Source organism: Platichthys flesus, chromosome 2, assembly GCF_949316205.1.
Source record: "Platichthys flesus chromosome 2, fPlaFle2.1, whole genome shotgun sequence".
NCBI classification, from domain to species: domain Eukaryota; kingdom Metazoa; phylum Chordata; class Actinopteri; order Pleuronectiformes; family Pleuronectidae; genus Platichthys; species Platichthys flesus.
Window position 1 is genome coordinate 26,420,842 of NC_084946.1, and position 21,268 is coordinate 26,442,109.

The window sequence follows — 21,268 nt, forward strand, 5'->3', positions numbered from 1 at the left end:
TGACTGTGTGCACTAAGCTGATGATGATGATGAAGATGATCACTGCAGGTCTGTCTCCCTGATTTACTGATGTTTCCAGATTTGTATTTTTATTGCATAAACTCAATCGATACCAACTCCCTAAACATGTCTGAATACTTCCATGTCATTCTGGTTTCTGTTTTTTGTTTCCTCGTAAAAGTACTCAACACATAGAACACAGTATGACATAAGTTATCAGAATTTAGGTGAATCATTTCAGAAGGTGAACAGCCGACACGTTGTGCTTTTCTGACGTCAAATCTTACGTCAGTTTAGGTTTTGAAAGCGATAAAAACATTAAAGCCATTTTACTGGAGGGCTCGTGCACATAAAGAGATCTGTATCAGTCATGGTGGTGCCAGGTCATGCAGAAGAGGCAGGTTGTTTTCAGGCGAGGACAGAATCGTAGGTTGGAGGCTCAGGTACACTTGCGGCTCGCGGTTGTTGTGGGTTTTTAGAATCATCCTGCACCTGTAAAACACACAAAACACACATAAGGGTTCCAATTTCCTTCTGACGCGAGGGACAGAATCCACAGGTGCTCATGGCTTCACAGATGTGAGCTGACCTGTGAGACGGGCGGAGCCAATGCTGCAGGTATAACAATGACTGATCTCGGCTGGAAGACAAAACACAGGGTGATTCAATGATTCCTCACAAGCTGCAGACGTGAGGAGAGAAGAAGCCACATCTGTTTCTGATGATGTCACAGCTGGATTCTACAGTGTGTGGCTTCTACTGTTCTGTTCAATTGTATTTACTTCCTCTTAGTCAAGGCTGATCTGTGGCCTAGATCTGTGTAACCAATGTCTGCTGCACACTAGTGGATCAATTCCTAAAGTTTGTCTGTTTCTACTGTCGACCTGGTGCGCGACACAATGGTCTTATTTAAGGCTCGGTCACACTTGACATAAACAAAGCAACAACTTCACCAAAGTTGAACTCCTCGCGAAGCCATGCTGCCATTTGCTGGTGAAGATTGGAAAAGAGCCGGAAACTGGACCATGTTCACATTGGTCCAGTTTCCTCTGACATCGGGCTCAGGGTGGGAAGCTGAAAAGCTTTAATGAATAATGTTGTGTTGCTGTGATCCAGGTTTACTAGTCACCTAAACACAGAGAATCGCATAATCACCTTCACATTGTGGAAAGGGTTGAATCGGACACGAAATGGGGCCGATAATCCTCCAGTGTGCAGCAGGCACCAGATCAGTTCATCTCATGTTGAGCACTGAAGAATAATCTACCCGACACTGATCTGCTCTCAGTCCCTGGTTGACTCACCTCTTCGCTGCAGTTGCAAGTGGCCTTGCAGGCGATTCCTGCGACGACGAGCGATACAATCAACTCTAATAGGTTCACGAGACCCATGATCCCCGATAAGCCCATCATCCGATTCTGTCAACACACACACACACACACACACACATAGAATAACAGAGTCGAGGTAAATCCACAGCCTTGTCAGCCCTGCTAAGCTCGTAAAGATTTGATTCCCAAAAATTCGTTACACAGAAAACTTTCTCAAATATTGAGAATCATGCAAAGAGCTATCTTAATGACCAACTTAGCACAGTCAGGATCAAGTAATGAGTTAGATGAGTAAGACTGAAGCCTGCAGGACCCAGACCAGGAGTCAAGATCTTCTTCTCTGCCCTGGTGTTAAGTGTGAAGGACCATCAAACTGCATACCTCGTACATGCAGTTAGTTTCGTAATACTGATCATGGTAATAATGATCGTAGCACTGAAGGGTCACTCCTGAAGAATCCAGAAAGTAGAGGATAATCCCGACGCTGGAACAAACTGCTGCAACGACACACCAAGCCAGAGCGGTGTTCACCTGGCAGAGAGACGAGAGACACAGCGTCAGGACACCTGGACAGAGGGGACGGTGCTCTCTGACTCACCCGGCTCTACTTTAGTCTGACTTGTTCAATGGGGCTTTATATCAGAGGTGATTAGGCCACGATCACAACCATATATGTGGTTAAGCTATTGGCCGCTGATGGAGCACATGGGTTTCTTCCTGGCACTCCGACTTGGAACAGACTGGGGTTAAGCTGATGGAGGTCAACTCCACCTTTTCAGTCTTGTTAACGGCGCCATGAACCTGGAAGGCCAGAAGAATCAACATGAAGTAGCAGCAGTGAGTCACTGACCAGAGGGCGGGTGAGATGTTTCCCAGCAGCCACTGTCAGGGATCCAGCTGCGATGTACTGCAACAGACAAGCACATAGGTGTTCTTTAGTTTATGACCTCAATGACATCACTTCCTGTAACATGTTTCCTAGAAAGCCTTTGTTAATCCCCGCACATCGTGATATTACCATGTCTTTTCTGATTTATTATTAACTAAGGAGGTTATGTTTATGTTATATGTTGCACGAATTTCCACAAAACTTATTGGAAGGATGGGACGTGGGCGAAGAAAGAATCTATAACACTTTGTTTTGGATCCGGACAAACGGGAATGTCTGGACTTTTGCTTTATTTTAGACATATTTACAGGATTTATATAAGGGGACCTAAGTCAGCACTTTATTGACCTCCATCAATAGGGTCATATTTTCATTGGCACAACAAAACGTGGTGAAACTATGTGGGGGTCAGGAAAGAACTCATCAAATTTGGGGCCGATCAGGTTTAGAACCTTTTCATTGATTTCTCAGGGAATAATTCTTGGATCCTGATGAAGAACATCTGATTCATTTAGGGGACTGATATTTACGAGTTTGTGCAATTTGGTTCAAATCCCCAAAAAATCCCGGCTTTAGTTAAATTAAATCCTAAAGGGGACTTTTTCGGTCTTGCTCGGTACATACTCTAGTTTGAATTTTGTATTTGACTGTTTAATTTAAATTATATCCCATTCCCTGATCATATTTCCTTTAGTCCACGGATCTTATATTTCATCTATAAACACTTTTTATAAATTGGTTTTGAAAAGTGCTCTATAAATAAAGGTTATAATTAATATCTAATAAAGGAAACACCTGCAGCAGAAACACTACAGCAGAATTTTCTATTCATTGTCTGTAAGCTGCAAGTCCCAAAAAGCCTTAAAAACAATAAGGACATTGGCCTATAGAGGGCGCTGTACAACTCTTTTTTGTATGTTGAAAGAGTATTATCGATAATGACTCCTCCTACTGGCTGAGTACATAAAGGCTTTGTGATTTCAAATGGATGTAAAGCAGCAAACGACTGGAAACAGAGCAGCACATGAAAGTGGACTCACGATTAAAGCTCCCCAGACCCAGAAGCCGATGCAAGCGGTAAGCGTGTCCGCTGGAATCCCCAAGGCGACGCCAAACAGCAGCACGGTGAGGCCGACCATGATCTGAATCGTCTGGACGCACAAACACAAACACAAACACAAACACAAACGAAAGAGTGAACTTAGGTTTCAGACAAACCAATGAAGACAAAGGAAGAAGAGTGAAAGTCCAGAGTGGAAGATTTAGGTGAAGGATCAATAAGATAACCCCGAGTGATGTTTTCACTAGTGTTTCATGTAAATTGTAAGAATTGTTGTTTTTCTTTACCCCAGAATGGGCCGTTTATGTTTAAATACCTTATTTTTAAATACTTTATAATCACACCAGCAGCGGGTCCTCTCTACGGAGGCAGACATGTTTTTTACAGGAGCCCAAACTGGACAAAATAAACCCTTTGAGTTTTTTTGAAAACTGAAGCTACCACAGGTTCTCTGACATGTTTGGATGGGGAGGGGATGTGAGGGGGTGTTCAGCTGCAACATGATCCTTCACCACTAGATGTCACTACATTCTACACACTGCACCTTTATATCTCTGATTTGTTTGGTTCATTTTGCTTTTCTAACAAATACTATGAAATCAGATAATTACTCATAGTGATTGTGTGATTTAACAAAATCTGAACGTATTACAATCAAATTTACTTCGATAGCAATAACATAAATCTAATATATTGAGATATTATGCATTGTGCAGGTGGAGTCAGGAGATACAACGCATACTTTTAATAAAAGGTTTGCTGTTTATTAAGTGTTTGTCATTCAGTCATTAAACTTGCAAAAAAGAAATTTTGTGACGTTTATATTTGTATCTTACTGTGATTTTTGGCCGTATCATCCTGAGAAATATACATTACACCTGTAAACTACTTTAAATACACAGCATATAACAACGTGTGTGTGTGGTACACAATCATATTTTGATGGACAGTGGAAGAGAAGAATAGAACAACTGCTTCTAAATCAGAAATTGTGAAATGTGAGGTAAAATGAAAGAAGTTTATACACTTGGTTCGTTCATTTGATAAAAAACTTAAAACTTTCACATGAAATTTATGAATTTGATCGTTCAGCTCTAATGTCGTTGTCATTCGTCGAGTTTACAGCACATCTAACAAATAAGAGCAGACTTTAGAACTAAATTAACAATAAAAGCTTCAAATGAAAGATCATAAACATAAGGATATAACTTTCTAATCAAAAGTATCATTTACAGATCCATAATGGAAAATAAAAGTAAAGTAAATAACGAAATAATAAATGGTTTCCATCTAGTTGCATTTCCCTCGGACGCTCTAGAAGTCCGTGGATCGTCTCCACACACAAATGCTGAATCTTACCCCGAGCACATATGGATGGATCTTGCTGAACTTCTGGACTCCCACACAATGTGGGAGTCCAGCACCCCGGGGAGCACCCTGTGGAAACGGGTGCACATGGGTGACCACCTGCACGCCCTCCGCCGTCGTGCACATGGATGAAGACATGTTTCTGCTCTTCTGACCCACGGCTGCCTGCTGAGTCACATTTAAGATGACGGATTTAACAATGATGAGAGAATCTTTAACGCAGAGCCCCGCCCCTTTACCACTCGGCTGTGACCGAACTGTTACTGGAACTGAGATGATGCACACGGATATAAAATCCTCAAAATCATGTTAAACATTTACAGAATATAATAACAGGGTTGTTGACCCAGAAACTAGAGCAGTTCTCTATAGAGCATGTTCCTCCACCAAGGTCAAGCAGTCCTACACACGACTGAGAAAGATGACAGAAAAAAACAATTTCTTTGATAACCTCAATTTTTTTATCTGTCATAAAACATATTTTTTAGGCCCCATCTCTGCACCAGAGGGAAACAGGTGGAAACATAATCTCCTGGATGGAGATGGTCATAAAGATTGGCAGCGACCTGCTCTGACGTCCTGACAGTTTCCCCCTGTGCTGGGATTAGACTCATCTTGAGTAGTTGAATACTAACCTCAATTGTCACTCAAGCCTTTCTGTCTCTTTATGAAACCACATTTAAAGACCAGAACAATAGAGGCAGATTTTTGTTTGGATCTGCATCAAATCACATACCCTTGAGTCACAATGTGGATCCTCACCAGCATCAAAAACCCTCATATTCAAGAGTCTCGATTGAAACAGTTGTCTCAGTATTTTCCTGAATTATCCTGTGACTCCCGTCCAACACAATGGAAAGAAAAATCTTCTGAACCATCTTTCCACTGAATTTCACGGTAATCCATCCACTGGTAATCCTGCAAACTAACAAACCGACAAAAAACAGGTGAGCTGGGGCGGCAGTGGGGTCAGAGGTCGGCTCAAACGGCCACAGCCTCGGTCAACTGCTGGTGGGAGTGGTACGAGGAGTTTGTCGGGCTCAACGAGGTCCGGGAGGCTCAGACCAACGTCACTGAGGTCAGCAGACACCAACATGCACCTCAACTCTCAAGCTCAGTTGACCCACTCTCATGTAAATGGATTGGCTCAATTATGGGACACAGCTCTTTGTATAACTCATTACAATTTAACAACATCACAATCTGGAGCTTGCAAAATGTCCATGAATCATCACCTCTTCAAAATAGAAGGGACCATGTTCCACGTTCCTGATGACAGGGGGGCACACCCGGCTTTCTTTTTATTTGCTGCCCCTTATTTGTTTGGAATATTAATGAAGTTGAATTCTTATGCATTGTCCCTTTATGTCTCAATCTCAAAGAAAAGTCAGGAACTGTGAATACAGAGGGATTTCATTCGTCAGCATGTGTATGATGCAATTAGTAGAGGGGATCTCCACCAATCTTTACATGTCTTAGGTTGTATGTGTTTCTTCTAGGCTGAGGCAGCGTTCATGGTGGCCAGAGGGATGGTGCGTGAGGCCCATGCCAGCCTGGAGGCCCTGCAGGTCCGGCTGAAGGAGGTCTGGGACCGGCTGGACCAAGTGTCCAGGGAGGAGGCTCATTACCTGGAGCTGGCCACGCTGGAGCACAAACTGCTGCAGGTTAATTCAGGTGACTGAAAATGCTCCAGTGAGTTTGTCTAAGGTTTCACTGTGTCCAAGATGAACGTAGTTTGATGTCGGAAGAAGAAGTGGGAGTACATTCATCCTATAAGTGGTATCTTACAAGCTACTAAGTGATCATCAGTCCAAAGACATCTGTTATAACCCCCCCTTCCTCCCTCTCTCTCTCTCTCTCTCTCTTCTGACCACAGGAGGAGCGGCGTCACCGGACAACCTACGAGAATGCTGAGGAATCGGAGAGGGAGAAGTTCAATTTGTTTTCAGCAGCCGTCAGAGGGAGCCACGAAAAGGAGAGGACAAGAGCCGAACGGACCAAGAACTGGTCCATCATTGGCTCGGTGCTGGGAACCCTGATCGGGGTCATGGGATCCACATATGTCAACCGTGTCCGCCTGCAGGTGAGGAGGGCTGATGAAGCTGTGGTCTTTCTGCGTGTCGACAGATTTTGTCACTTGGTCTCGTTTCGTGTGTTGTACATTTTCCTTGTACGAGCGTCTCACCAGGATTTCAATGGGCTTTGATCCTCGCTCAGCTGATGCATCTGCCCTTTGTTCATCTGTAGGAGCTGAAGACTCTGCTGCTGGAGGCCCAGAAGGGTCCAGAGAGTCTGCAAGAAGCTCTCCAAGTCCAGGCAGGAAACCATCGCTCCCAGCGGGACGAGCTCGGAGCTCTCATTGACAGCCTCAAGGTCACTTTGAACGACGCCTTCACCACGAGGAGCGCAGTCCTCAAAGTCCAGAGAGCTCCAGCACCAGAGCCACCCAGTGTGCCTGTCTCAGCCTTAAAAGACCTCACCATCTTTAGCCAAAGGACACAGTCTCTGCTCGAGTCCCTCCAACCTCAACTGGGACAACTGGAGCAAGGACTTGGTAGAGTTGAGAGCAAACTGTCGGTGGTGAAAGGGCTGCTGGACGCCAGACCACAGGCCGAACCCCGGGCTCCTGAGCCGCGGGTAGAGAGACCAGAGAGAGAACAGAGAGTGGACCTGTGGGAATCTGAGGTGGCAGCCAGGCGTCTTGAGGAGACCCAGAGGACGCTGGGAGAGGGGATAAGGACAAACACTATTTATAATGCTGTGTTTACTTACACCGCCACCGCCATCACCATCTCTGCCGTCTACCTGATGCTCAGGGGAGCTGGTTAGACGTGAGGCCGCCACACTGAGTATGTCCACGTGCACTGACACGTTATCAGACACTGGGGAAATAAAATCTGAATTATATCATAATATAACGTTGGTGTGGTTGGAAGCATAGACAGTAAATAAAGATGGATGACACGTCTCCACTTCCTGTTATTTTACAAATATTAAGCCTCCGATGTTGGAAGCTGTCATGTCGTCCATCTTTATACACAGTCTGTGTTTGTGATTAATGTCTAATGAACGAGTTCCAGCTATTTTGGGCTGATGTCTACTGAGCCACTAAAGCTGCTTTCAGATACTTTGTGATCTCAAGATAAAATGTAAACAGAATTTAACATGATCACTCTGCAATATAAGTTTTCATCATCTCTTTTTCCATCACTGTACAATAAATGTTTAATTCTCTTCAACTCATGATATAAAGCAAAGCAAATCCTCCCAGTTGTGAAGCTGGAAACAGGATGTCTTTGATTTTCTAAAGGTATTTCATTATTTTCTCATCTATCAGACCAATTAGTTCAGGCCTCAGTGGTTTTCCGAACCCCTCCCAGCTGAGAGTGATGGACCATGTTTCTGTCTATACATGTTATGATAACTCAGTGCTCATATGTAAGGAGAACACACGCAGTGGCGGTTCACTGATTCTCTTCAGATTAATGAAGATATAATGAGAATTAAAGATATAAGTGAGTTTTTTAATAATCAGGGTAAGAAAATACTTGTGAAATGACACAGATGAAGAAAAATATCCTTTAATTCAAATAATTAAGGTAACCAGTAATCATTGTAATCATATTTAGTTAAATACATCAGTACAATTTTAACTATGTGAGAAAATGTCTGAAAACATGAATGAGGTTACCTCCAAGCTGCTTTGTGTCGTCATGTTTGCATTAGTTTGTCATGTTGTTGACTGTGTGCACTAAGCTGATGATGATGATGATGATGATGAAGATGATCACTGCAGGTCTGTCTCCCTGATTTACTGATGTTTCCAGATTTGTATTTTTATTGCATAATCTCAATCGATACCAACTCCCTAAACATGTCTGAATACTTCCATGTCATTCTGGTTTCTGTTTTTTGTTTCCTCGTAAAAGTACTCAACACATAGAACACAGTATGACATAAGTTATCAGAATGTTGGTGAATCATTTCAGAAGGTGAACAGCCGACACGTTGTGCTTTTCTGACGTCAAATCTTACACACGTCAGTTTAGGTTTTGAAAGCGATAAAAACATTAAAGCCATTTTACTGGAGGGCTTGTGCACATAAAGAGATCTGTATCAGTCATGGTGGTGCCAGGTCATGCAGAAGAGGCAGGTTGTTTTCAGGCGAGGAAAGAATCGTAGGTTGGAGGCTCAGGTACACTTGCGGCTCTCGGTTGTTGTGGGTTTTTAGAATCATCCTGCACCTGTAAAACACACAAAACACACATAAGGGTTCCAATTTCCTTCTGACGCGAGGGACAGAATCCACAGGTGCTCATGGCTTCACCGATGTGAGCTGACCTGTGAGACGGGCGGAGCCAATGCTGCAGGTATGACAATGACTGATCTCGGCTGGAAGACAAAACACAGGGTGATTCAATGATTCCTCACAAGCTGCAGACGTGAGGAGAGAAGAAGCCACATCTGTTTCTGATGATGTCACAGCTGGATTCTACAGTGTGTGGCTTCTACAGTTCTGTTCAATTGTATTTACTTCCTCTTAGTCAAGGCTGATCTGTGGCCTAGATCTGTGTAACCTATGTCTGCTGCACACTAGTGGATCAATTCCTAAAGTTTGTCTGTTTCTACTGTCGACCTGGTGCGCGACACAATGGTCTTATTTAAGGCTCGGTCACACTTGACATAAACAAAGCAACAACTTCACTAAAGTTGAACTCCTCGCGAAGCCATGCTGCCATTTGCTGGTGCAGATTGGAAAAGAGCCGGAAACTGGACCATGTTCACATTGGTCCAGTTTCCTCTGACATCGGGCTCAGGGTGGGAAGCTGAAAAGCTTTAATGAAAAATGTTGTGTTACTGTGATCCAGGTTTACTAGTCACCTAAACACAGAGAATCGCATAATCACCTTCACATTGTGGAAAGGGTTGAATCGGACACGAAATGGGGCCGATAATCCTCCAGTGTGCAGCAGGCACCAGATCAGTTCATCTCATGTTGAGCACTGAAGAATAATCTACCCTACACTGATCTGCTCTCAGTCCCTGGTTGACTCACCTCTCCGCTGCAGTTGCAAGTGGCCTTGCAGGCGATTCCTGCGACGACGAGCGATACAATCAACTCTAATAGGTTCACGAGACCCATGATCCCCAATAAGCCCATCATCCGATCCTGGTAACACACACACACACACATAGAATAACAGAGTCGAGGTAAATCCACAGCCTTGTCTGGCCTGCTAAATTCGTAAAGCTTTGATTCGACAAAATTCATTACACAAAAAACTTGAAATATTGAGATTCATGTAAAGAGCTATTCAAAACTATCTTAATGACAAACTTAGCACAGTCACAATCAACTAATGAGTTAGATGAGTAAGACTGAAGCCTGCAGGACCCAGACCAGGAGTCTAGAACTTCTTCTCTGCCCTGGTGTTAAGTGTGAAGGATCATCAAACTGCATACCTGATACATGTAGCAGGTATATCGGTAATCCGTATCGTAGCAATAAGGGGAAAATTTTGCAGAATCCAGAAAGTAGAGGATGGTCCCGAAGCTGGAACAAACTGCTGCAACGACACACCAAGCCAGAGCGGCGTTCACCTGGCAGAGAGACGAGAGACACAGCGTCAGGACACCTGGACAGAGGGGACGGTGCTCTCTGACTCACCCGGCTCTACTTTAGTCTGACTTGTTCAATGGGGCTTTTTATCAGAGGTGATTAGAACACGATCACAACCATATATGTGGTTAAGCTATTGGCCGCTGATGGAGCACATGGGTTTCTTCCTGGCACTCCGACTTGGAACAGACTGGGGTTAAGCTGATGGAGGTCAACTCCACCTTTTCAACCTTGTTGAAAAGGTGGAGTTGACCTCCACACATCACCGCCATGAACCTGGAAGGCCAGAAGAATCAACATGAAGTAGCAGCAGTGAGTCACTGACCAGAGGGCGGGTGAGATGTTTCCCAGCAGCCACTGTCAGGGATCCAGCTGTGATGTACTGCAACAGACAAGCACATAGGTGTTCTTTAGTTCATGACCTCAATGACATCACTTCCTGTAACATGTTTCCTAAAGAGCCTTTGTTAATCCCCACACATCGTGATATTACCATGTCTTTTCTGATTTATTATTAACCAAGGAGGTTATGTTTATGTTATATGTTGCACGAATTTCCACGAAACTTACTGGAAGGATGGGACGAGGGCGAAGAAAGAATCTATAACACTTTGTCTTGGATCCGGACAAACGGGAATGTCTGGACTTTTGTTTTATTTTTGACATATTTACAGGATTTATATAAGGGGACCTAAGTCAGCACTTTATTGACCTCCATCAATAGGGTCATATTTTCATTGGCAGAACAAAACATGGAGAAACTATGTGGGGGTCAGGAAAGAACTCATCAAATTTGGTGCTGATCAGGTTTAGAACCTTTTCATTGATTTCTCAGAGAATAATTCTTGGATCCTGATGAAGAACATCTGATTCATTTAGGGGACTGATATTTACGAGTTTGTGCAATTTGGTTCAAATCCCCAAAAAATCCTGGCTTTAGTTAAATTAAATCCTGAAGGGGACTTTTTCGGTCTTGCTCGGTACATACTCTAGTTCGAATTTTGTACTTTAACGTTTAATTATATCCCTTTCCCTTATCATATTTCCTTTAGTCCACGGATCTTAAAATTCATATTTCATCTATAAACACTTTTTATAAATTGGTTTTGAAAAGTGCTCTATAAATAAAGGTTATCATTAATATCTAATAAAGGAAACACCTGCAGCAGAAACACTACAGCAGAATCATCTATTCATTGTCTGTAAGCTGCAAGTCCCAAAAAGCCTTAAACACAATAAGGAGATTGGCCTATAGAGGGCGCTGTACAACTCTTTTTTTTTGTGTTGAAAGAGTATTATCGATAATGACTCCTCCTACTGGCTGAGTACATAAAGGCTTTGTGAATTAAAATGGATGTAAAGCAGCAAACGACTGGAAACAGAGCAACACATGAAGGTGGACTCACGATTAAAGCTCCCCAGACCCAGAAGCCGATGAAAGCGGTAAGCGTGTCCGCTGGAATCCCCAAGGCGACGCCATACAGCAGCACGGTGAGGCCGACCATGATCTGAATCGTCTGGACGCACAAACACAAACACAAACACAAACACAAACACAAACAAAGGAGTGAACTTAGGTGTCAGACAAACTAATGAAGACAAAGGAAGAAGAGTGAAAGTCCAGAGTGGAAGATTTAGGTGAAGGATCGATAAGATAACCCCGAGTGATGTTTTCACTAGTGTTTCATGTAAATTGTAAGAATTGTTGTTTTCTTTACCCCAGAATGGGCCGTTTATGTTTAAATACCTTATTTTTAAATACTTTATAATCACACCAGCAGCGGGTCCTCTCTACGGAGGCAGACATGTTTTTTACAGGAGCCCAAACTGGACAAACTAAACCCTTTGAGTTTTTTTGACAACTGAAGCTACCACAGGTTCTCTGACATGTTTGGAACGGGAGGGGGATGTGAGGGGGTGTTCAGCTGCAACATGACCCTTCACCACTAGATGTCACTACATTCTACACACTGCACCTTTATATCTCTGATTTGTTTGGTTCATTTTGCTTTTCTAACAAACACTATGAAATCAGATAATTACTCATAGAGGCGGTGTGATTTAACAAAATCTGAACTTATTACAATCAAATTTACTTCGATAGCAATAACATAAATCTAATATATCGAGATATTATGCATTGTGCAGGTGGAGTCAGGAGATACAACGCATACTTTTAATAAAATGTTTGCTGTTTATTAAGTGTTTGTCATTCAGTCATTAAACTTGCAAAAAAGAATAATGTGTCGTTTATATTTGTATCTTAATGTTATTTTTGGCCGTATCATCCTGAGAAATATACATTACACCTGTAAACTACATTAAATACACAACATATAACAACGTGTGTTTGTGTGTGTGTGTGTGTGGTACACAATCATATTTTGATGGACAGTAGAAGAGATGAATAGAACAACTGCTTCTAAATCAGAAATTGTGAAATGTGAGGTAAAATGAAAGAAGTTTATACACTTGGTTCGTTTATTTGATAAAAACTTAAAACCTTCACATGAAATTTATGAATTTGATCGTTCAGCTCTAATGTCGTTGTCATTCGTCGAGTTTACAGCACATCTAACAAATAAGAGCAGACTTTAGAAATAAATTAACAATAAAAGCTTCAAATGAAAGATCATAAACATAAGGAAATAACTTTCTAATCAAAAGTAGCATTTAGAGATCCATAATGGAAAATAAAAGTAAAGTAAATAACGAAATAATAAATGGTTTCCATCTAGTTGCAAGTTTCCATCTAGTTGCATTTCCCTCGGACGCTCTAGAAGTCCGTGGATCGTCTCCACACACAAATGCTGAATCTTACCCCGAGCACATATGGATGGATCTTGCTGAACTTCTGGACTCCCACACAATGTGGGAGTCCAGCACCCCGGGGAGCACCCTGTGGAAACGGGTGCACATGGGTGACCACCTGCACGCCCTCCGCCGTCGTGCACATGGATGAAGACATGTTTCTGCTCTTCTGACCCACGGCTGCCTGCTGAGTCACATTTAAGATGACGGATTTAACAATGATGAGAGAATCTTTAACGCAGAGCCCCGCCCCTTTACCACTCGGCTGTGACCGAACTGTTACTGGAACTGAGATGATGCACACGGATATAAAATCATCCAAAATCATCCAAAATCAAGATAAACATTTACAGAATATAATAAAAGAGTTGTTGACCCAGAAACTAGAGCAGTTCTCTGTAGAGCTCCTCCACCAAGGTCAAGCAGTCCTACACACGACTGTTTGCTTCTCATAGGAGAAAGATAACACTAGTACTTGCGTACCATGCTGTGAACGGATCCGGTCCAGTCTACATCCAGGACATGGTCAAACGTTACACCCCCACCCTGTTCACCCCGCTCTGCTTCGGCCAATCAGCTCGTTGCTCCCTCACTGCGAGCGAAACACTCATCAAAAACACGACTGTTTTCCGTCCTGGCTCCTAAATGGTGGAATGAGCTCCCCATTGACATCCGGACATCTGAAAGTCTACACGTCTTCCGCCGAAAACTAAAAACATACCTCTTCCGACTTTACCTTGAATAAAAATAAATAAATAAATAAAAAAATAAAAAAAAAACACTAACAACTTTTTGAAACTAACACTTTAGTAGCACTTAAATGGCACTTACTTATAGCACTTTGTAGTTTTGCTTTATTTGAAGAAATTGTACTTTCTTGATTCTTGTCGTCCTTGGTATGTACCCTCGGGTTTGAATGCACTTATTGTAAGTCGCTTTGGATAAAAGCGTCAGCTAAATGTAAATGTAATGTAATGTAATGTAATGACAGAAAAAAACAATTTCTTTGATAACCTCAACAGGTGGAAACATAATCTCCTGGATGGAGATGGTCATAAAGATTGGCAGCGACCTGCTCTGACGTCCTGACAGTTTCCCCCTGTGCTGGGATTAGACTCATCTTGAGCAGTTGAATACAAACCTCAATTGTCACTCAAGCCTTTCTGTCTCCTTATGAAACCACATTTAAAGACCAGAACACTAGAGACAGATTTTTATTTGGATCTGCATCAAATCACATACCCTTGAGTCACAATGTGGATCCTGACTAGCATCAAAACCCCTCATATTCAAGAGTCTCGATCGAAACACTTGTCTCAGTATTTTCCCGAATGATCCCGTGACCCCCCCCCCCCCGTCCGACACAATGGAAAGAACCATCCTTCAACCGAGTTTCATGATAATCCAACACTAGTTTTTGCGTAATCCTGCAAACTAACAGACCGACAATAAACACAAACGGGTTAGGCCCAAATATCCCAATACAGACAAACAGGTATGTGTGTGTGTGTGTGTGTGTGTGTGTGTGTAATAATAAAACACGTATCAGACAAAGTTAAAAAGTTTCACCTTTGGACACGATCGTCCAGCTTGAACGTCTTACAGCTGGCTCGACTGCCGGGAAGCTCATGTTTGCCAAGTTAATCTTTACAAAATAGGGAAAAAATAGGGGAATTTTTCTATAATCAGTTAATTCTTTACAGTAACTGGTCATGAAATATGATGCACATCTTCATCCACAGCACAAGTGAAGACAACGTTAACTAATACAACTGTAATATTTATGTTTTAACTCCCACTGAACACATTGAACCAGTGCTTGTGTCTAAAGTGAGTGATTCAAAACCTTGTGAGGCATCAGTCATCTCCAACAGCTGGTTTCTCCAGCTGCAGATCAGACCTGCATCATATTCAGGAGGATCTTTGATGACTGATTCAAACTTTTATTATTATCCTAGATTCTAAAATAAGATAAGATGTATTGACTTTATTAATCTCGTGGGAAACTCTGGTGCCAGCTTGTTCCAAGATTTACAGTAGCACGATTTACAACAGAGTTCAGTTCAATAAAACAATAGAGTATTAGTCACTGAAGAATATAAGTGATATGGAGTAAATTAACTAGTGGCGGAAAGACATAACAATAGAAAACTAGTTTTAGGTGTGAATGTGCTGTTATGAATTACATAATATTAATATAATTTTTTTACATTTCCATGTATTCATAGTGTCTTTATTCACTTGCCGCTGTAACACGGCACATTTCTCCACCGTGGGACAAGTACAAGGGTTATTTTATTTTCTTATTTGATCTCATCTTACTATTATTTCTGTTCCTATGAGACAAGTGTATAAAGGGAAGGAGTAGAGAGGGTGAATAATGATTGATGGATTCATCTTTCATTTGTGAATATCGCTTTATTCCTCTTTTTATGAAGCATTAAAATATCACATGATGATATTGCATTGCACATTCATCGATCTGTCCATAGATTTATTTGTAGGAGCAACCTGAGGATAACACAAGTTGGCTCAACAATGTTTGTGATGTTGCGGTGCCGTACAAATAAAATGCAATTATCTCCGTTCCAACAAGGGGGCGGATCCAGATCATGTGTATTCCTATTATTCTGCAATGCCAGTGGACCAGCAAATAAATAATCAAATCAACCAGTCAATAAAGAAGAGACTCTAATCAGCCAGTTTGACGCCTGCTTTCCTTTTGGTCTTGGGTACCACCAGCAGCTGATCACCATCTTGGATGCTGTAGGAGTGGAGGGCCCAGGTGTTGAACTTCATTTCCTCTGGGCCAGAGACGCTGGTCCTGTCGATGTGGTACAGCCTCATGCTCTTGGTGGACAGCTGGACCACCGTCCTCAGCTGCTTCTTCAGCCCAGCTACTGTCTGGTCCAATCGGATGGTCAGCTGACACACAGAGAAACAGTTTGCACATTGTAAGCATTAATCTGATGCTACTTTCACTCAGAGGGGATTAGTAGATGCCCACTAGCTTCGCTGCACGCGGAGCTGGACATTTAGGCTGAAAACATGGAGCTTCATGATGCTGCTTCAAGTCGAGTTTGAAGGTCAGGGCTCACGGACACTTGGGTGAAACCACAGGAGCAGTAAGGAAGCCTACTATGTGTTTATGTGTGATCCCAGAGTTACTTCTATTGCATTAGATTTTGCTGCAAAGCTGTTTACACCTGCAAGTCCCAAAGTGTTTTGTGGACTCAAACCCTTTGTCCACCCCTCCATGGGCTTAGTGGTGAACTATCCCTCTAGGGCCTTACTTAAATATCTGGGTTTGTGTCCTAAGCACTGGTAAAAGAAACTGCTACCTGATGGTGAGACTGGTGAGAGAGAAACAAAAAAACTAGAAGCTAAGTGAAAACATGGAAGCGGGAAGAGGCTACACACACCTGAGAGGACCTGCAAAGTCATGTGATCCATTGTAAACATGAGAAACTATCGGGAGCAGCTCCAAAGGGAAACAGCTGTTCTTAAAAGCTTTAACACAGCCACATGGACATCTGTTTGTCCGCCTGTCTGTCCATCTGAGACGAGATATGAGATATATCCTATCAAATCAGGCTATTCTACGTCTGTGAACTATTGTGAACTCATGCTGAAATCACCTGTTGCACTTTGTCTTCACAGTGAACCTCCACCTGGGCGCAGCAGCGAGGCTGGAGGTCGACCTCGGCCAGTGGCTCCAGTTTCCCATACTTGGTGACCAGGGAGTGGTATCTGAGGAGGTTAAGAGCAGGTTGTGCTGTCGGTCTTAGGAGCATGTGCACAGACACACACGACCCCAACACAAAGACGTCTGCAGCTGGAGGTCAGACGAGAGTGCAGCGTACCTGACAGGCTGCTCCTCTTCAGGGTGGACGGAGTAGTAACGGATGAAGAACCTCTCGGCAGCTTCCCGCTCGCAGTCAGTCACAACGCTGCCGTTTATCCAGGATATTGCAGGAAGCCTGAGGAGAAGCACGTGAACATTCAGTCCAGGGTGAAGCCCTACTGAGTGTAGGGAGAAACAAAACAAGCTCATTGCTCCCTGAGGTCACTGCTGGGACTCACTGTGCTATCATGAGGTGTATTCGCTCTTCTTGGGTGAAGGTCTGCAGTAAGGGAATGCCCTGCACCTGCACCTCCTCCAACTTGGGGAAGAAGTTCAACTTCTCAACGTCTTCCCATCGGTTCAGACCTGACGAAGCAAACAGGGACAGGTCATGCGTTTGGGTTTGAACCGGTTGTTTGTGCCTCCAGGGAGAAACGCATGAGGTCTAATGAACTTCCTCAAGCTGTGTTAACCAGTGGCCTCAACAGGAAAAGGAATGAATGCAAACAGGTGGCATCAGATCTTTTGTGGGTCAAAACAATGCAGCTCTTAATTTACACGAGAAATAATTTCCCCCCCTATAATCAGTTGGACTTGGACCTTATCCCAGCCTGTGGGCAGAATAGCTTCCTGCTCTTATGAACATTAACTGTTTCCTGACTCAGGCTAAGCACACATGACAAAGTAATGCACTGAGTCAGATTTTTATTTTTGGTATCGTTTCTGTTCCCACTACTCTCAACCAAACTCTAAAAATAGTTTCCCCACTGATCCAAAGTAGAAACAATTCCCTCATGAGATAAAAGCTGACCTGGTTTGTGAGAACTCTGTTGTAATAATAACACAATCACAGCTCAAAGCTCTGCTAAATGTATCTGGATTTATTGAGACGTCCGACTAGAGCTGATGCTACAACTCGGCATGTTTGCTGTATAATTAAAAACCAAGGAGAAATCTAGAGTTTCCTACTGAAACCGTGTAAAATAGTCAAACAGGCAAGTAGCTGTGTCCCCCGACCTGAGTTGTGCAGGTTGATGCTGCGCAGGTTGGGGAAGAGCCGCTGCAGGACGTCTTTGTTGTCCTGAATGGAAGCCAGGTTGTTGTTGGCCATGACCAGCGTCTGCAGGCTGGGGAACATGGAGCTGAACTTGCGGACCTCGGCCCAGTCCTGGAGGCTGTTGTGGGTGATGTGGAGCAGGCGCAGGCTGCGACAGGCCACGCTGGGGACACTCAGACTGCTGTAGCCATTGAGGGAAAGGAACAACTCCTCCAGCCTGCAGGACGACACAGGACAATGTGGAGACTAAATATCCAACAGACAACTGCCTGCCTCCACTTGGAATGTACCAACTGTCCAATTCTCTGCAGTGATCACCTAAATGGCAAATAAAACGGGTCCTTTGTGCATATTTCATGTATAAGTTACCTCCAGCAAGGATTTTATGTTCTTGCCGACAGAATTACTTAATAATTACTGAACCAATTTACCATGAATCCTGGTGGAAGGATGGGACATGAGCCAAGTAAGAACTTTTGGCATTTTCATTTCATTTCCCTTTAACATTATGAGTCAGTACTTTAATTTACATTTGAAGGATTTCCCCCCGGAAGTAATTAATGGATCTTGATGAAAAACAATCTGGCATTTTTTGTGGATCCAAATAAAAATCAGGATCTAGAGGATTTAAATATGCCTTCATGGTGGGTAGGATTTTTTTCAGCTGCTGCACAGTAACTCATCAGGCTACAAACCTGTAACCACCAACAGTGTGTCGCTGAGATAATGTGGATTCAATGAGGAATCAACACTTAATGTGTATCTTCCATAGATTTAGAATTACGTCCAATTGAAAACGAGGACATACAATGATTTGGTGCAGAATTTGAGGGGCACTGTTTGGTCTTATTCTTACTCAGGTATCTCCTGAATGAGCAGCAGCACGGTGTCCCAGGACACTTTGGTGTTGTTGAGGCTCAGACTACGGACCCCGGAGAAGGCTTTGGTGCACCAGGGCTCGAGGGTTAGGCCTGCCAGGGGGTTGTAGCTCAGGTTCAGGGACTCCAGGTTTGGGGTGTTGGAGACAATTTTATTTATCTGAAAACAAAAAAAATAACATTGTCTTAATTAGCCCAGAAGCTTTAGAAACCATTAATTTACACAAAACCACAACATGGACTTTAGTTAGTGGACAATGGTGTAATCAGAGACAGTTACTGCTTATCAGGATGTTTATCTCTCAACACAAAAACAACCTCTGCTACGTTCAGAATGGGACTGCTTGCTTTCTATATCCTTTTATTATACCACTAATACTCAAGCGGTGACAATTCATCGTTGCATTTGATCTTTTACTCTTTTAATGGGAATAAAATAACTTTAATAAACGGCACCTCGGGCCAGTCCTGCAGCTTGTTGTGGGACAAGTCCAGCTTTGTGACGTGAGCACAGAAAGCCTCGATCCACGCCTGGTCTCCTGCCTGGCTGACGCCCCAGCCATCCAGCACCATCACACTGGGCAGGTTCACACGGTCTGGAGGAGGGGGGGGGAATGAATGTGGATTAGTTGGACCCAGGGGCAGGTTTTACATTTGGGCAAAGTCAGGTTAAAAATAAATGCAATGAGTCTAAGTCTAATAAACATTACATTGCTTTTATCTAAAGCGACTTCCAGTAAGTGCATCGACCATGAGGGAACAAACCCAGAACCACAAGAATCAAGAACGTACAATTTTCTTAAAGGAAGCTAAACTACAAAGTGCTTATAAGTAAGTGACATGTGAGTGCTTCTTAATTGTTGTTTTAAACTTTTATTCAAGGTAAATATTTTTTGTGATTGACAGAAATCAATTAAAGTTTTGATAAATGCCGCAGTGTCCTTGGGCAAGATACTGAACCAGAAATGGCCACAACACAACATCGCAGCCTTGTTTTTGTGTTTCCAACCAACCTGTCAAGTTGCACTTTATATCCATTTGGGCCCCGACTGATAAGTGAGTGATTTGCACTCATTTAATAAAAAGTGTAAAGTGCATTTTGTGATAAAGCTTAATTTGAAAGTTACATAACCTTACCTTTTCATTTAACAAAGCCAGACTCACCTTTCAAATGGGAACCTTGAGGACCTGTGCTGGGCACGACCACCGTCCTTATAGGTCCTGTGCACCACGGGAAGTTCTCTGGACTGTACCGTTCCCTGATCACCTCCACCAAGGTACGATCATTCAAGTCGTCCAGTGAGTCCTGGGATCCGAAGCGTCGCATGGCCTCACCCTCGGCTGATCTGTGGTGTTGGATGAAACCATTAGTATGCAATTAAAACATTGTTAAAACTAAAACTAAAAAGGTCTAATTTATTTTCACTGCAGAGCCTTAAAACAACTACATGTCATTAATAGAAGATTAAAGTTGTACTGTCTTCACTTGAGAAAAGAGATTCTGCCCTGTTCTTCCTCTGGATTCATTAGATGGCTCAAAAGGCGTTTTGTACTTTCTGTCTGAACAATTCTAAAATCCTGATGTTCCTGCAAAAAGCCGACAAACTAATAACAATAACATCTATTTTAGACTAAACTGTTATATGACACGTACATACACAATACACACAATAGTACGTCCCAGTGTCTCAAACCCAAACCCCCAAAAAACTGGATCAAGCTGCACAGACAGACATGTTTTCTTCAACGTTCTAAGAATAGACTAAATGAGAGCTGGTCTCAGAGACACTGTCCCGTCTAAATGTCCTCACATTTAATCCGTCTGGAGGAAAGAAAGACGAAAGCCGAACTTTAAGCTGAACCGCAATTGAGTGACTGTATTTAAAATGACGAGCATGTGGTGGGCGGAGGCTCGCTGTGCAATGAGCTGCAGGGAGGCATCAATTATTTAATGTTTTCTGCTGGAATAAAGAAACCAAAAGGATCTTGTTTCAATATCGTATTTAAGAATATAAACAGGCTGCAGTTAAATTGGGGGATGATGTATGAAAGCAACTTGTTACTCCTCATCTGATGACCCAGCCGTCTGACACAGTGTCCTGTTGAAGCTGCTCCAGCCTTTCTGTTTCTGTCCTCTCCTGTAACTGCATAATATACTAGTTCAGAAGACGTGTTACCTGAAGTGATGCTCACCTGTATTATCACTTGTCTCTGTCCCCGTCTGTCTCGGCACTGAGGGGCTGTCGGTGGAAGAGGCCAGAGTCAGGCTACATCCACACGATGCAGCTTGAAAATTGAATGTGAATCTAATTAAATGGTGCCATCCCTAAATTAGAGAATAGGAGATAGTTTATCTTCAGATCTATAAATCTTTCCCCTTCGCAACAGTCTAAGACATCGAAGGAATCAT

At 42.9% G+C, this 21,268-nt stretch overlaps 3 protein-coding genes across 4 annotated transcripts; 1 reads left to right on the top strand and 2 right to left on the bottom strand.

Moving 5' to 3' along the window:
* Nucleotide 1: 1 nt before the first annotated feature.
* LOC133971862 (membrane-spanning 4-domains subfamily A member 4A-like) lies at nt 2–13,272 on the bottom strand. 2 transcript variants are annotated; one of them, XM_062409096.1, is made up of 7 exons: nt 13,090–13,272; nt 11,675–11,785; nt 10,594–10,650; nt 1,713–1,862; nt 1,305–1,418; nt 590–640; nt 2–492 (listed from the first exon to the last, which is right to left on the bottom strand). In XM_062409096.1, exons 1-7 carry the CDS (start codon nt 13,234–13,236, stop codon nt 409–411), a joined length of 714 nt encoding a protein of 237 aa, XP_062265080.1. In that variant the 5' UTR covers nt 13,237–13,272; the 3' UTR covers nt 2–408. The 2 variants fall into 2 exon arrangements, with proteins under 2 accessions (XP_062265080.1, XP_062265079.1); XM_062409095.1 differs by lacking the exons at nt 10,594–10,650; nt 11,675–11,785; nt 13,090–13,272 and adding exons at nt 2,182–2,238; nt 3,261–3,371; nt 4,640–4,824 and having other exon boundaries at nt 8–492.
* LOC133971829 (mitochondrial potassium channel-like) lies at nt 5,629–8,544 on the top strand. The gene is made up of 4 exons (XM_062409092.1): nt 5,629–5,726; nt 6,148–6,312; nt 6,525–6,731; nt 6,896–8,544. Exons 2-4 carry the CDS (start codon nt 6,163–6,165, stop codon nt 7,475–7,477), a joined length of 939 nt encoding a protein of 312 aa, XP_062265076.1. The 5' UTR covers nt 5,629–5,726; nt 6,148–6,162; the 3' UTR covers nt 7,478–8,544.
* Nucleotides 13,273–15,477: 2,205 nt separating the features above from the next.
* Nucleotides 15,478–21,176, bottom strand: LOC133971781 (tubulin-specific chaperone cofactor E-like protein). Its single transcript, XM_062409089.1, has 9 exons — nt 21,052–21,176; nt 20,023–20,204; nt 19,315–19,454; nt 18,837–19,018; nt 17,941–18,197; nt 17,163–17,289; nt 16,943–17,059; nt 16,718–16,829; nt 15,478–16,004 (listed from the first exon to the last, which is right to left on the bottom strand). Exons 2-9 carry the CDS (start codon nt 20,183–20,185, stop codon nt 15,771–15,773), a joined length of 1,332 nt encoding a protein of 443 aa, XP_062265073.1. The 5' UTR covers nt 20,186–20,204; nt 21,052–21,176; the 3' UTR covers nt 15,478–15,770.
* Between the last annotated feature and the right edge of the window lie 92 nt (nt 21,177–21,268).

What these genes read in the sequence shown, in the direction of transcription:
- LOC133971829 (XM_062409092.1), top strand. Translation starts at nt 6,163, where the DNA reads ATGGTGGCCAGAGGGATGGTGCGTGAGGCCCATGCCAGCCTGGAGGCC. An exon ending in TGGAGCACAAACTGCTGCAG is followed by an intron (nt 6,313 to 6,524) that starts GTTAATTCAGGT and finishes TTCTGACCACAG; the next exon opens with GAGGAGCGGCGTCACCGGAC. An exon ending in TCAACCGTGTCCGCCTGCAG is followed by an intron (nt 6,732 to 6,895) that starts GTGAGGAGGGCT and finishes GTTCATCTGTAG; the next exon opens with GAGCTGAAGACTCTGCTGCT.
- LOC133971862 (XM_062409096.1), bottom strand. Translation starts at nt 13,236, where the DNA reads ATGTCTTCATCCATGTGCACGACGGCGGAGGGCGTGCAGGTGGTCACC. An exon ending in AACATCTCACCCGCCCTCTG is followed by an intron (nt 1,863 to 10,593) that starts GTCAGTGACTCA and finishes TCTCTCTGCCAG; the next exon opens with GTGAACACCGCTCTGGCTTG. An exon ending in AAACTAACTGCATGTACGAG is followed by an intron (nt 1,419 to 1,712) that starts GTATGCAGTTTG and finishes GTGTGTTGACAG; the next exon opens with AATCGGATGATGGGCTTATC.
- LOC133971781 (XM_062409089.1), bottom strand. Translation starts at nt 20,185, where the DNA reads ATGCGACGCTTCGGATCCCAGGACTCACTGGACGACTTGAATGATCGT. An exon ending in AGCTGCAGGACTGGCCCGAG is followed by an intron (nt 19,019 to 19,314) that starts GTGCCGTTTATT and finishes TTTTGTTTTCAG; the next exon opens with ATAAATAAAATTGTCTCCAA. An exon ending in GTGAAGACAAAGTGCAACAG is followed by an intron (nt 16,005 to 16,717) that starts GTGATTTCAGCA and finishes TCTGTGTGTCAG; the next exon opens with CTGACCATCCGATTGGACCA.